The following is a 16,406-nucleotide window of genomic DNA, read 5'->3' as shown; positions in this document are numbered from 1 at the left end:
TAGATAGATAGATAGATAGATAGATAGATAGATAGATAGATAGATAGATAGATATAGGCACTATATGATAGATAGATAGATAGATAGATAGATAGATAGATAGATAGATAGATAGATAGATAGATAGATAGATAGATAGATAGATAGATAGATAGATAGATAGATAAGGCATTATATGATAGATAGATAGATAGATAGATAGATAGATAGATAGATAGAAAGGCACTATATAATAAATAGATTGATAAGGCACTATATGATAGATAGATAGATAGATAGATAGATAGATAGATAGATAGATAGATAGATAGATAGATGTGAAAGACACTATATAATAAATAGATTGATAGGGCACTATATGATAGATAGATAGCTCCCAGTTAAATTCCTGTAATTCTGGTTCTTCTTGAACCTCGTGACTGTTAAGTCAGCGTCTGTTTCTTCTTGTTACTCATTCGGTTGTCAGGTCTTCTCCCTCACAGGTCATGAGCTGCTCTAATAGTCGTTACAGTTCTCTGCTCTTTTGGACACTTTTCTTTTTGCTCATGAATGAAGCAGTCCTTGAGTCCATTATAACTATTGCAAGGAAAGCACATTTTATAACATGCTTAATGAATTACATTGTGTTTATTTAAGTGACTTGACGTAACTCATATTAATGCGGATTATTTGTGGTTTGCTAACCTTGCATTTTATCCGTTGATTCCTGTACTTGAGGCTATGTGGGTTCAACTTTAGTTATATACAGTACCCTGCTCTCTATAAAAATAAAAGGATGTTGACTCATGTTACTCTAATAAAGATCTTCCTATCTTTTCCATTTTATTCATTGCCGTCTGAAATACGCTTATTGCCTTACAGGGTCATGGAAGGCCAGTGCCTATCTGGTACTGTGCACAGCACACTGCAAATTTATCAGCTCATCACAGAACACACCTTCTCTATAGAAACAATTTAAAAATTTCAGTCAACCTACCCAGAACATTTTGGGATGTGAGAGATGTATAAATGATGGTAAGGAGCAGGTCAACCGAGTCCAACATGATGAAGGTGTCATTTTATTTGCTTTAGACACCCTGGGTGGTTTGAGGGCATCACTGGCTTGTAGCTTCATTATCTAATCCATCCAGCATGCACATATTTTTTGTGCTGGGTCTCCCTTATTCCTTTGGTGGAAAACACAGGTAAATGAACAAAATAAAGGCATCGTGAACTGGAATACATTTCAATTTTGGAGGAGGATGAAGTGTGGCACAGCAGGTAACTCTGCCACTCCACAGTATTAGGGTGTAACAATGAAACTAATTTATGGGGCCTCCAGTTTCCACCAACAGTTCAAGGATTTGCTGTTAGGCCAACTGACCACTTTATGGGGGTACTTGACAATAGATAGATAGATAGATAGATAGATAGATAGATAGATAGATAGATAGATAGATAGATAGATAGATAGATAGATAGATAGATAGATAGATAGATAGCTCCACGACTATGTAATGGATAGATGGCTGTGATAGACATTGATGATTTTTATTTGATTAAAGCCACTGAGAAAACAGAACGAGGGATGAGATTACAGAATTTTTAACATTGATATTTCTGAAAATTCTACACTAATAATTAACATTCAGCTTTGTTTCAACTTTTATTCTCTCCCCCAACTTGCCGATTTCTTGCTCCAACTATCACATCTCCAGAGAGTCACTCCAGCAGCTTATCTGTGTTATCACATCAAGAGAGGTTAATCTGCGCTCAGCCTCTTAACGCGCTGGAGCTGCCCAGAGAGGGACACGCTGCCAGATTAGCAGGCTCTTTGTAAAAGTCGGAGTACACTTCCTGACTAGGAGGAATATTCTTTAAGAGATCTAATTTGCGGGAGGGGGGTCACGGAGGTGACAGTAGCACAGTGTTGAAGCTGCTGTCCTCCATTTGCTTCGTCTTCCAGTGTGCCCATTTTCCTCTTACATCCCCAAGGCAGGCATGTTAGGTTGAGTGGTACCTCCAATTGAACGTGTACAAGAAAAAATGGCTGTGTGCTTAAGCGTACCTTGTGACAGACTCAGACCCCATCCACAGTTGTTTCTTGCTGCTGCTAACATGAGCTACGTGCACTCATGACCTGAAAATAGAGGGTCTGTAAATTCATGGACAGGAGAATTTGAGTTAGAACTATCAGCGGCCATGCATACAGTTTACAGCTGTATGAACAAACAAGTGGATGTTTCTGCAGTTATTAATTCAGAATGACCAAATGAGGACGCTGCTACAGTTTTAGACTAGAGAGATCCAAAAAGGTTTGACTAGGGGGCTTGTGTTTCACAAAGCAGCAGTCAAGAAATTACATAAAACACAACATGGATGAAGGTTCAAAAAAAAATTAGTTAATTTAAATTTTATATTTGTGTACAACACAAAAAAAGCCAAGCGGCTTGCGAGAAAGTGGCGCCATAAACATTCGGTGCCTTCTGTGATCCTGGGAAATGTGAACTCACTACCAAATAAGATCGATGAACTAGCCGCGCTGGTGAAAAATGTCAGAACCTACAGAGAATGCAGCTTGCTGTGTTTTAGTGAAACTTGGCTAACAACTACCATCCCAGATGCTAACGTGGAGCTACCCGGGTTCAGCACAGTTAGAGCGGACAGAAACGTAAATACCAGCAGGAAGAAGAAAGGAGGAGGACTCGCTCTCTATGTCAATACAAAGTGGTGCAACTCAGGACATGTAAACGTTGAAATCTCCACTTGCTGCAGTGACATCGAACTGTTGGCCATAAGTCTGCGTCCCTATTACTTGCCCAAAGAGTTTGGACAAGTCATTGTTGTCACTGTTTACATCCCCCCTTGAGAGAACGCAGAGATAGCGAGTGACGTCATCTATTCCGCAGTTGCTAAATTACAAACGCAGCACCCTGAAGCACTTGTGCTAATCACTGGAGACTTTAACTGAATGACACTGGACAAAACATTACCTGCCTTCTCCCAGTATGTGGACTGGACATGTGAATTTCCCCTTGGAATTAATAAAGTATCTATCTATCTATCTATCTATCTATCTATCTATCTATCTATCTATCTATCTATCTATCTATCTATCTATCTAGCTATTTGTCATCCAGCCCCAGAACCAGAAGTGGCGTCATCGAGCCTGGAGCCAGAGGTGACGTCATTGAACCTGGAGCCTGAGGTGATGTCATCAAGTCCAGGTGGAATTTCTGGTGATTGGTCTACTGAGGAAAAAAAGATCAGTGCATACTGCCACCCACTGGTCCGGCATGGAATTATCCTCTTTCAATCCCTTTAGCTGCCTCCCATGCTCACGTGTGTGACACTGTACATTCAGCTACAAATGTCATTAAATGATAATTCCTAAATTGGTAGCCACAGGTCCGCCATGCCCTCGACCCTCTGCAGTTTGCATACCAGGAGAAGGTAGGAGCGGAGGATGCCATCATCTATATGCTACATTGATCCCACTCCCACTTGGACAGAGGCAGTGGTGCTGTAAGAATTATGTTTCTGGACTTCTCTAGCGCCTTCAATACCATCCAACCTCTGCTCCTTAGGGACAAGCTGACTGAGATGGGAGTAGACTCATACCTGCTGGCATGGAGTGCCGCAGGGGACTGTACTTTCTCCAGTCCTGTTCAGCCTATATACATCAGACTTCCAATACGACTCGGAGTCCTGCCACGTGCAAAAGTTCACTGATGACACTGCTATAGTGGGCTGCATCAGGAGTGGGCAGGAGGAGGATAGGAACCTAATCAAGGACTTTGTTAAATGGTGCAACTCAAACCACTTACACCTGAACACCAGCAAAACCATGGAGCTGGTGGTGGATTTTAGGAGGCCCAGGCCCCTCCTGGACCCCGTGATCATCAAAGGTGACTGTGCAGAGGGTGCAGACCTATAAATACCTGGGAGTGCAGCTGGATGATAAATTGGACTGGACTGCCAATACTGATGCTCTGTGAAAGAGAGGACAGAGCAGACTATACTTAGTGAGAAGGCTGGCGTGTTTCAACATCTGCAATAAGATGCTGAAGATGTTCTACCAGAAGGTTGTGGCGAATGCACTCTTCTACACGGTGGTGTGCTGGGGAGGCAGCATAAAGAAGAAGGACGCCTCACGCCTGGACAAACTGGTGAGGAAGGCAGGCTCTATTGTAGGCATAGAGCTGGACAGTTTGACATCCGTGGCAGAGTGACGGGTGCTGAGCAGGCTCCTGTCAATCATGGAGAATCCAAAGCATCAACTGAACAGGATCATCTCCAGACAGAGGAGCAGCTTCAGCGACAGACTGCTGTCATTGTCCTGCTCCACTGACAGACTGAGGAGACCCCACACTATGCGACTCTTCAATTCCACCCGAGGGGGTAAACGTTAACATTACTCAAAGTTATTGTCTGTTATATCTTCATTGTTATCACTCTTTAATTTAATATTGTTCTTTATCAGTATGCTGCTGCTGGAGTATATGAATTTCCCCTTGGGATTAATAAAGTATCTATCTATCTATCTATCTATCTATCTATCTATCTATCTATCTATCTATCTATCTATCTATCTATCTATCTATCTATCTATCTATCTCTGCAATAATTTCCATGAATAAGTCATTAATCAACGTGGCATTGTACTGACTTTGAACAAGACAATAGAGATATCAAATGAACAGGAACAGGAGATGAGATGTGGTTGAACAAACTCAAAGAGTCCAGCTGCAGACCTCCGCTGCATTGAGGAGGTTGTCACTTTACATTAGACATTGGTGATGTTGTGCGATACTTCTGGTTACATGAGAGTTAAGACTGATTATCTGACTCAAACAATGATGACAGTTGAATAAACCAACTGACGTAAACATGCAATCCAATTGGTTTTTGAACTGAGTCCTTGAATCACACAGCTGCAGAGGTCTGTAGTTGGACCCTTTACGAAAAAAATTTCCATGGTTTGTAACTGGAAAAGAAAGACGCTCAAATGTGATGTAGTCGACGCAAACCAAAAATCAAAGTCCTGAAAAGTCTGAAAATGTTTACTCATAACCAGGAAAAATAAAGAGAAATCAAAATAAAGCATCGCAGACCACACAAGAATCCTAACATCGAATACTCCAGAATAGAAGGTCGCGACCTTTCAGTGGGCACTCTGGATGACATCACATCATTAAAAATGATTCTGGGAAGGATCGCCATGGCAATGTTCAAAGCAATCATTTAAAAATTGCTAACGCTCAAATGTTATTCAAGTTCCACTTTTGAAATAATGCGTAAGGCAAGAAATAGATGCAAGAATCACATTCCATGAGGTCCAAAACGCCAAATTCCATGTACAATATTTACTCAATTATCACAGGAAAGACTAAAACAGTTGGAATGCTTTTTTACCTTTGTAGATCTTGTGACAAGAATAGAAAAGAATCCCCCCTTTCAAAAATGTTCACATTTTGTTGCTTTAAACCCTAAAATGAAAACACACACACAAAATATTTTTTTCAGCTGTATTTGTCAAAGATCTAATAGCAACAGTTCAGAAAAATAATAATAAATAAAAAACTGATAAAGTTTGAAGTGATCAAGGATCACCCCCCACCCCCATTTCAGTACTTTGTGGAGCCCCCTATTGGGATTCTTCTGTACCAATTTTGCACATGCAGACTGAGCCATAGTCTTTACAGAATTGTGCAAGCTCAGTCAAATTGGATGGTTGACTATTGGTGGGCTAAAAACGTTAAACCATTCCACAGATTTTCAACAGGGTTTAAGTCTGGGCTCTGACTAGGCCACACAAGGACATTCACTTTTTTCTCCTTGAGCCACTTCTTCTTCTTCTTTCAGCTACTCCTGTTAAGGGTTGCCACAGCGGATCATCTTGTTCCATATCTTTCTGTCCTCTGCATCTTATTCTGTTACACCCATCACCTGCATGTCCTCTCTCACCATATCCATAAATCTTCTCTTAGGCCTTCCTCTTTTCCTCTTGCCTGGCAGCTCTATCCTTAGCATCCTTCTCCCAATATACCCAGCATCTCTCCTCTGCACATGTCCTAACCAACATAATCTCACCATCCCTGACTTTGTCTCCAAGGCATCCAACCTGACCTTCTAATGTCCTCATTTCTAATCCTATCCATCCTCATCACACCCAATGCAAATCTTAGCATCTTTAGCTGTGACACCTCCAGCTCCTGTTTTTGATCAGTGTTTCTCCTTCAGCCACTTCTTCTTCTTCTTCTTGTCCTCAACATCTTGCCTTGTCACCCCCCATAACCTGCATGTCCTCTCTCACCACATCCATAAACATCTTTAACTCTGCCACCTCCAGCTCTGCCTCTGTTTTTTGGTCAGTTTCTCCTCCAGCCAATTTTGGTGAATTGGTCAATTTTGCTGTATACTTCACGTCATTGTCATGTTGAAAGGTGAACCTTCTTCTTCCCATCTTCACCTTTCTAGTAGGTTTTCCTTGGGAATTTTTTTCCTTCTACCCTGACAAGTGCCCCAGTCCCTGCTTCAGAGAAACACCCCAAACACCACCCCCCAACAACACGATGCTACCACCTCCATGCTTTACAGTAGGTATGGTGTGTTTTGCTGTATTGGCTCTATCTGCCAGGTGCATCATTTGGCCAAATAGTTCAATTTTGGTCTCATCTGACCATAACACTTTTTTGTACTTGGCCTCAGAATTTTCATTGCTCTTCCATCCACTTTGGAGGGATGGCTTGATCCAGGGAGGGTCCTAGTGGTACCATACACTTTCTATGTCTTAAGTATGGAGTGTACTGTGCTCTTGGTAAAGCTTTTGAAATCTTCTTGTATGCATCTCTTGACGTGTGCCTCTCCACAACTTTGTCCCTGAGATCATTAGAAAGTGCATTACCAGCCATAGTCAATTATTTGGTTTCAATTGTAATACCAAGCTCTGGAACGCGCCAGGCACGGCTGTTTTTATGGTAAACTAATCACAGTGATTACAACTGATCACACGTGAAAGCCAATTACCTTGGTGTGCAATGGAGAAGGTGATCGCTTCCACCAAATTGAGTTTACAAGTATTGTTTGGGAGTGAGATGATCTTTTATCAATCTCAGTGATTCTTGTCTTTATTTATTATTATTTTTCCAAACTGTTGCCATTAGAACTTTTACTTGGATATTATAAGTTTCATCAAGTAATTAAAGCTGAAAAAATATTTTTATGTGTGTTTTCATTTTAGACTGTAAAGCGATAAAATGTGAATATTTTTAATGGGGGAATTCTTTTCTATACTCATGACAGCACCTATTCTAAAGTTGTAAAGATTTCTCAATGAAAAGAATGTTATTGTAAAGCAAAATATTTTTAAAAATGACTCTCTGCATGAAACACTGGTTGCTGGATATGCAGACTTGAAAAACAGGAAGCCAGTATACGGGTTCTGAGAACAGATCTCAAAAATAAAGAAGACCACTTTGAGAATTTGAATAGCCGACAACGGATTTCAGTCAACTAGCTAGTTTGAAAGTGAGACAGGAAGACATAAAAAGCAATGTGACAAAAATGCACATTATGATCAGATATTAGGAGACCCAGTGCATGCCTTGAATGAACGCCCACCGCATTACCACACCACCGCTAACCGTCAGTACCGTTCATACCTGACGGGACGACTCTTGGGGCTTTTCCGAATATTCTGGTCCTCCCATCATAATATCATAACACTGCTCTTGGTGCCAGGTAAGGTCCTTGTTAAGGTCGTCCTCAATAGGATCTGTGATCACTTGCTCACCTACCAATGACCGGGGCAGTCTGGTTTTATGCATAATAAGTCTACCATTGACCACATCCTGGCACTGAGAGTTCTCATCGAGCACAAACATGAATATCGGAAGAGCTTCTTTGCAGCCATTGCCAATTTTCATAAAGTGTTTGACTCAGTTAATCGAGTTGCCCTGTGTGACATCCTGAGACTTCATGGAACCTCCCCAAAGTTGCTGGATATCATGGCCAACTTCTACACTGGTACTGTGAGTGCTGTGCAGAGTGGAGGCAGGACCTCTGTGTTATTTCCCAGTTGATTGTGGGGTTTGTCAGGGGTGTGTTCTTACTCCTACTCTGTTCAATGCTTGTATGGACGGGGTGTTGAGCAAGGTTGTGGGATCCAGCAGTTGTGGGGCATCTGTTGGTGAAGAAAGATTCACAGATCTTGACTTTGCTGACAAGGGTGTGATCTTTGCGGAGTTAATGGAGGCTCTGATCGGGGCGCTCAAGAGACTGAGCGAGGAGTCTAAGTGTCTGGGCTTGAGAGTGTCCTGATAAAAACCAAGATCCAGGGCTTTAACTCTTTTAGGGCGGATGTCGACTTTTGTCGACAGGAGGGGTTGAGGGCGAATGTCGACTAAAGTCGACATCCAGGGATAGAGGGCGATAATCAGCTGTTAATGGCGACAAATCTCACTGTCACGTCACAGGCATTCCCTCTGTGCTTGGAAGAATGATAGACTCGTTGACTCGGCAACTAATCCTAGCGTGTGCGTGAGTTGCGAAATGTAAACAATGGCAAGATGGTATCGACATGTGACAATGGAGCGAGGCGAGTGCAGAAAAGAAAACACTCGGCAGACAATGACAATGTTTTGCGCATTATCGCGGAGTCGGACTCTGATTTTTCAGAATCGGATTTTATTGACAGTGATCAGGAGATTGAGCAAGAGAGTGAGGCACAGCCATCAGCAGTGTGTCTGTCTGCGGAGAGTGTGTTGACCTCATCGAGAGGTTTACTTACCTCAGCAGCAACAGTCGTGTCTCTGGTGACTCTACCTATGAAGTCAGTAGATGGATTAGAAGGGCATGGGGGCTCATGAGGTCACTGGAAAGGGGTGTGTGGCGCTCCTAATATCTATGCAAAAGGATGAAGGTCCAAGTCTTTAGGGGCCTCATGTATAAATGGTGCGTACGCACAGAAATGTTGCGTAAGAACGTTTCCATGTTCAAATCGCAATGTATAAAACCTAAACTTGGCGTAAAGCCACGCACTTTTCCACGGTACCTCATACCTTGTCGTACGCAAGTTTTCCGCTCGGTTTTGCAGCAATGCTACTGTTCCTGTGTGGTTATCCTTTCTTTTCCTGACACGGCTTTATAAATACACTGAAATTAATTGCATATTGTTTATTAGTGTAACGCATCTGATTGTAAATTACCTGTAACAATATAATGGTCCAGGGAATAGCCATAGTATTCCAAATACCATAACTGCTTTGGCGTTGTTACTCTCACTGCACCATCTTCTTCTTCTTCTTTCAGCTGCTCCCTTTAAGGGTTGCCACAGTGGATCATCTTTTTCGATATTACTCTCACTGCACCACTCGGAGTATTTATATCACTGTATCTGAGAGGGGAATCACAGCAGCAGCTGATCAGAAAGAGAATTATCGGTATTACAGCATCAAGCCCCACACTGTCTCAGCCACGGCAAAAAGCTTCAGAGCCTTTCCTGTGCGGACTTCGCGATTCAGAAACAGTTTCATTCCAAGAACTATAAACGCACTCAATCAATTGCTCCTTGTAGAACTGTTTCTACTTATAAGTACAATCACCTCACTGTAAACTTGGACTACAGTTATAATATCTCACAACCTGGGCCACTTTATAAAGCGAGTATTTACATATGATGACGATATCATTTTTAAGATGAAATGCAGCAAAATATGTTTATTATATTATACAGATAAAACTTTAACTTAATTAAAAAAATCTGTATTGTTAATAATTAAACATGTGAGGACACGGTGGCACAGCTCTAGCAAGTTCATATATTGTCCCTGCCTTGCGCTGTATATTTGCTGAGGCTGGCGAGACACTGGAAGGATAGATGGATAGAATAATTAAACACGTACTATGAAGATATTTCAATGCTCCTTAAAAGTTTTGAAGAATCGTTGTTGTAAACTTACAGATGGCTTAACGTCTATTACAGAGCTGATTGTGTGGCGATTGGGTATTTGGAGAAAGAAAAGGAAGGACAGGAATTGGAGGTTAGTATTTTTGAATGAGACAGGACTGCTAAAATAAATTATTTCATCGAAGGTCGCGCATGGCGCAGCAAGCATCTTATGTGAGACATGAACAAACACTGCGCCATCGTGTTCTTAATAACATGCTTTCATTCCAATCATCATGAAAATGATATCACGTATACATCTCAGTATTTCAATTATTCAGAGAGCTGTAATATCACGAATGTAATGGATTCTGTGTCCTGCCGGAGAAAGAGAAAGAACGGAAGCACGTAGTGATTCACATACATAGAGCACATTGAAGATCAAATACAAAACAAAGCATTTAACATGTTACTTTAGTTACGATGGGATTTGAGAAACTAGTAAATTAAACGATTTTAAGATGAAGTTTATGATGTTCTATTTTAATGACAAAATAAACTACGTGATTAAAGTGGAAATTTCAAGATTAAAGTTGACATTTTGTGCCTTTTTCCCACTGTGTGCCATTTTTTTTTCTCTGTACTCTAATAAGCTTTCATATGACACTTAGACAGTTGGCTACAACTCGCTTTTTCACGTTGACTTTGATATGTGACTTCTTTCTTATTTCCGGCACTGTGCGATTTTGTGAACATGAGCTTTCAAGTTTCTCCAACACGCTATGTCACTCGATCAACTTCATTTTGTTGATTATACCACGGTTTATTTGAACAAATAGTATGTTTTTCCTTTGCCTCCACTTGGTATTTGCTTAAATTCTTATATTTTTCCCCGTGCTTTTCCCATTGTCTTTTCACAGAACGCTAAGCTTAAGGGCGATTTATATTGATTTGCATATTCAAAGAGGCGTAATTCTGGGAGGAGTTGGGGTGTTACATAATGCGCGTGCACGAGCGTTACTTTTCACGCTGACCGAGATTTATGTAGCGGAAGAACGTGGAAGTTGGAGTACGCACAGATTCCTGCATCTGGATTTTTCTGTGCGTAAGCACTTTTCGGCTTTTGTGCTTATGTCATGTTATCGTGCGAATTCTACGCACGGCGTTATGCATGAGACCCCTGGTGCTTCCTGCTTTGCTGTATGTTTGTGAGACATGGACGCTATCCAGTGACCAGAGACAAAGACTGGACTCCTTTGGTACTTCGGAGAATCCTTGGGTACTGCTGGTTTGATTTTGAGTTGAATGAGCAATTGCTCAAGGTGTCCCGAATGAAGCACATCACCTGTATTGTGAGGCATGATTCACCGAGGGTGATCCGGTTCACACAATTCTCATTGTTGAGGACTCGAGAGGCTGGTCCAGGCCAAGGGGACGCCCACATAACATTTGGCTATGGTAGATAGATGGTCATTTCTGGGGGGGTGGGACTGGCAATGCTTTTCCAAGTCAAAATTGCCCAGTGTTTGATGTTCGTTCTCCCACTGAAGGTGCATATTTTTCCTTGTTACCAGCGTGAGTAAAATTAGATGGGTCCTTAATTGCCATGTTCTACCCATAAGCATATCTGACAGCGTGGGCATTCTAATATCCCTCTTTTGTCTGTACTCAGCTGCAGACTAACTGACTGTAGCACATCCATTACTCAGACGTCTGTTACATCAGCTGTCTTGTTCCTTCTATTGGTTTGACGTTTTTCAGGGCTGTGTGACCCTGTCATGAGTGAAAGCTCCAGCAGGAGAGCTGATACATCTACGCCTGTGCGCCTGGTGCCAGGTAGTATTTTCAATTTGAACAACAGTCTAATGTATGGTCTGGCCCATTCTCCCTTGAAACACACACACGTACAGCATGATTCACCTACCCCCATTAAACAGCACTGCCAGCAGCCATGATGGCACCACTGACACAGCAGTCAATTGCAAGAATAAACATAATCTATCACAGGAAATCTTTGTCAAAAGCTTTATTTACAAATATTTCTGGCAAATTAAGTAACAGATTACATGTTTAAAATATTTACATATAAACATTTTCCATTAAGAACACTGAAGATAGTTTTTAAAACATAAAAAGTCCTTTAATGTGACATAAATGATTTCAAACACGTGCGTACAACGATGTGCAGTATGCCCGGCTCAAGTTGTGCACAGTATTATGTGTTATTATACTGGAACATAAACAAATGAACAGGTGATTATTCTAGACATATAGGCGTTAAGAAACGTTCATTTTGAAAGCAAACTTAGCACAGTATTTTCCATTCATTTTCAACAACAGCTGCATATTCATATTCATGTGACACATCTGAGCTCTTGTATCTTCTTCCATTTTATCACACAATCAAAATCAAGTGTATTGAATTTTTTTGACCAGTCATCAGCTACTGAAATTCACATTTAACCCTAAAACCTACTTCAAGTATTGATTACGCCATTTTCCGGTTAGCCAAAATAGCCCTTTCACTATAAAACCTAAGCTAGGCACCATTAAAGTGATAGTCAGTGGCAATTACATACAATGAGAAAAAGAAGAGTGTGATGTCACTTTTTACAATGCATTACAAAATTATAAAGGTATGATTGTAATTTGGCCAGATCTACAGGAAGCCATAAACCTTTACCTCCACCAATGGTATGGTCCTTTCACACCTTTGACAGTCGAATGATGAAACACACGTGGCTAATGCATGATCTTTTGATTTAAGCAGATTCAGAGAGTTTACGAAAGCTTGTTTAAATCATTTTTGATCATGCCTTATCTCCCTTCTGCTATAATCTGGCCTTTATGTTTGTGATAACTCTCTGCCTTTTTCAAATTAATATTCAATCAGTTTGATAAAGCTTAATCAGATATTTATGTCCTCTTTGAAGGACATTCTCCTAAGGCTAATTTGTGCTTTGGTGCAATTAAGCAGCTTGGCAGTAATGTAAGTCTCTTTGTTAGTCAGAAACCCATGAACAATGCATGTTACATATTAGCACTGTGGAGTAATTGCATATGACTCATAAAACCTGATGAAATCCAATATAAAGCAATTCCATAACGGTATTCTGAAACAGTTCTGCCTTTAAGCCATCTTACCCTTACATGAAATGGTCAACTGGAAACAGAGGCACCATTTTTAGGTACAGAGAGAGTGCTCTGCCGGTGGGCATGAAAGAAGGTTCCAGAGAGGGTGAAGGTGTGGCTGCCCCTGCAATTACCAACTTAACAGCACTCCACAGAGGATGCCATAGCATCACAAAGCCGTGTTCAGTTTTCCATCTTTTAATGGCAGGGATCAAAGGGGTACTTTGTCACACCCCCGTGAAGTTCAATAACTGATTCTGTCCAAGCGATGATATCACCAGTTGCATGGCTTCCACATGTGGCCAGACTGTAGATCTCACTTGGTGTAAGGACATGTGACCACATATTAAGATCTGACATTTCCCCAACAAAGGCTTGCGTGGCATCAAAACGACCACCCAAAGTGTCCTGCATGAAAACGAATACAAACAATAGTAGGGCGACAGCTTACCCGTAGGCCAAACAACCCAGCTCACTAAGAAATAAACTCAAGTTTTACAGATTTAGATAAAAGTTCTAGGTTACTTGATTATAAAGCATTTAGGATGAATGTTGTTCTGTTCAAGACACAGATATTTAAAACAGATTATGTATATTCAGGAATCAGTTACTAGTAAAGAATCAAAAACATTGTGAATTATAACACTTAGGACAGCATCTCACCTGTTCCTGCCCCAGGATAAAAATGCCTCCTGGTTTGATGGGATGCCAAGCTGCTAGGTTTTCTCCTGTGCCACGTTTGGTGCCATCCTGGTATGATTCCCACAAACCATCACGTGTAGACCACGTCACACAAATATGGTGCCACTTGGCATCATTGATAGAAAGCGGAAGTGTGACAGCCTAGAAGAGGGCAACACAAATATTTCACAGCTTGCATTGATTTCCAAATAAGATGTAAGATATGGAAAACAGTCAAAAAATATATATTTTTTAAAAATAGTGTGACATGCCAAGGGGAGAGAACTGAACCACTCTAGGAAGAACAAATTGTCGAGGTGACCTCACCTTGTCATTAACCAGCAGCTCCATGGGATTGTTGCCCCATTCAATGAGGACAAGCTCATTGGCCTGGCCCGGAACTGAATAGGAGAATGGGGTGCCCACTCCAGGAGATGAGCTGGACTTCAGCCACAAGCAAAGAGTCATGGCAAATAGTTCATGGAGCAGTGTCCGTTTCACACGACCATACATGTAGTTGGTACGCATTGGGAATCCAATCTGAAAATCATCTGGACCTTTTGTCTTCTTGTGTGTCAGTGCAGCTGAAAGAAATAGAAATGATGAGATTATCTATTTATCTATCTTTCATAGAGCACAGTTCTTCCCATAGCTGTAGACATTTTCTAATTATCCTACCTTTTTCGGCACTTCTGTGGTGCAGATGGTTCATAACTGTATCAAGGTTATGATGGTGGCTTCCATGAATATTGGCTGATGTGCGGTGATAGTCATGAGGTGTATGGTCCTCATGGCCTTTTGAGGTACTCCGATGAGGAGCATATCTAGGTGCATGAGTATCATGGTTGTTGTGAGCATCTTGGCTGTCATGGTGATCTGCTGTATTGTTGTCGTGGTGATGTTCACTGTGATGTTCCCTGCCTTCCTCGCCTTCTTCATCCTCTTCATGTTCATCTCCTTCCTCATCTTCATCCTCATGGCCATGTTCCCCTCCTTCTCCATCATCCCTTTCAGAATGTAGTCGCTGCTGAATCTGGTGCTCCAGGGTGCTGATCTTCCTTTGAAGAAGGTCCCTTAAAGAGTTGGAGTAAGTGGTTGATGTATTTTTTGTGTGCTACAAGAGAGCAGGAGTTACAGAAATAAGTTTTCATTGCAAGAAGACGGAATATACAATTTTGTAAGGCTTCTTTAGTAACAATTTGTTGTTTTTGATTGTAAAGACAACTGTCACCCTTTTCCCCCAACCTACCATTAAAGGTGAGGGTTTGGTATTGCTCCCTCTGAGGACTATAATTAACTTTACTTTGCAGATTAAAAAGATTGGCCACAAGACTTCAAATACACAGAAGGGCAGAGCTTAGAGGAAACCCACACATTCTAAACAGTGCAATCTAAACAAACATCAGACGGGGAAGACAAAAAAAATGCAAAATAATGAAATGTATTTAGAATCTCTGTGCCACACAATTTCTACGGGCCAACTATGTAGTTTCAAGTAACTTTCAGACAATCTAAAATATTAACTACAATATTGTTGATAGATAGATAGATAGATAGATAGATAGATAGATAGATAGATAGATAGATAGATAGATAGATAGATAGATAGATAGATAGATAGATAGATAGATAGATAGATAGATAGATGATACGAGAAGTTAAGACCACTGGTCCGACATCATTTAATGCTTTTCCATTATGTACGTATGTATGTATGTATGTACAAGTGAAAAGCAGATAAAGTATACAGATAGATAGATAAAAGACACTTTATAATAGATAGATAGATGAAAGGCACTATACAATAAATAGATAGATAGATAGATAGATAGATAGATAGATAGATAGATAGATAGATAGATAGATAGATAGATAGACAAAGGAGCAGCAGCACCGCATGAGATGTTCATTATACCTGCAGATTCTCGAGTCTCTCTTTCAGTGACTGCAACATTCTTCCCATTTGATCGACTGATTCCTTGTGTTTAGGGGGGTCTCCCATGGTGTTCTTATTTGGAACATGGACCCCATGAGACATGTAAGGTTCTGAGAGATGATGGGCTCCCGAGTGCCCTTCAGAATGGTGTCCAGAAGAATGGCCAAGCTGGTTCAGGTGGTGTAGTGCAGCCCGACCATGAAAACCCTCTTCAGGTTCCAGAGGATGTGCCCCTAGGCTTGGGCCCTCATGAGTTCCCCCAAATCCTTCGCAAAGAGTGAGCTTGGCCGTGAGCTCGCGGATTGTCTCCCTCTGGTCAAGGATGGTTTCTTTCTGCTGAACGATGGTCTCCCGCAGGTGCAAGATGGTTGTTTTGGCATCATCTGTTAGTCCTCCCCAAGAGCCTGCCCCAGATGGTGATGCATGTCTGCTTCCAGAGCACCCAGGATCTGAATCAACTGGTATGGGTGAGCACACAAATTTCGGCAGAAGTCCGTAGTCGGGAGAAGTTGTCTGTTTGGTCAGTGAAATCAAAAAAGACCAGACAAATAATAGCCACAAGGCAGACATATTCAAAGTTTACTCGATGGTGAAAACAGAAAAATAGTGAAGCTGTGCCACCAGCTCAAGCAGACAAATTCACTTTTGTAGACTAAAGTGTAACTGAGAGTTTGACCTTTTCAGGCCGCTTTGATCCCTCTTCTTTTCAGGTATTCCTGAACTCAGTCTAATTTTGCCTTGTTCAAAGCTGTCTTTAGGCAGATGGGTGTATCAGCATTTTGTTATTCT

The 16,406-nt window shown here is 41.2% G+C and overlaps 1 protein-coding gene across 1 annotated transcript; it reads right to left on the bottom strand.

Moving 5' to 3' along the window:
- Nucleotides 1-13,198: 13,198 nt before the first annotated feature.
- Nucleotides 13,199-16,187, bottom strand: LOC120518415 (neuronal pentraxin-1). Its single transcript, XM_039741198.1, has 5 exons — nt 15,597-16,187; nt 14,360-14,795; nt 14,009-14,265; nt 13,664-13,843; nt 13,199-13,408 (listed from the first exon to the last, which is right to left on the bottom strand). Exons 1-5 carry the CDS (start codon nt 16,185-16,187, stop codon nt 13,199-13,201), a joined length of 1,674 nt encoding a protein of 557 aa, XP_039597132.1.
- Nucleotides 16,188-16,406: the final 219 nt, after the last annotated feature.

Source organism: Polypterus senegalus, chromosome 18 (assembly GCF_016835505.1).
Source record: "Polypterus senegalus isolate Bchr_013 chromosome 18, ASM1683550v1, whole genome shotgun sequence".
Classification (NCBI taxonomy): Eukaryota; Metazoa; Chordata; class Cladistia; order Polypteriformes; family Polypteridae; genus Polypterus; species Polypterus senegalus.
This window is presented reverse-complemented; position numbering and strand designations above follow the sequence as displayed.

Bases quoted from the DNA above. Each gene is read 5' to 3' on its own strand.
- LOC120518415 (XM_039741198.1), bottom strand. From the start codon at position 16,187: ATGTCTGCCTTGTGGCTATTATTTGTCTGGTCTTTTTTGATTTCACTG. The intron at 14,266-14,359 runs GTAGGATAATTA...TATTTCTTTCAG, and splicing joins CCACAGAAGTGCCGAAAAAG to CTGCACTGACACACAAGAAG. The intron at 13,844-14,008 runs GTGAGGTCACCT...GCCCTCTTCTAG, and splicing joins AGCTGCTGGTTAATGACAAG to GCTGTCACACTTCCGCTTTC.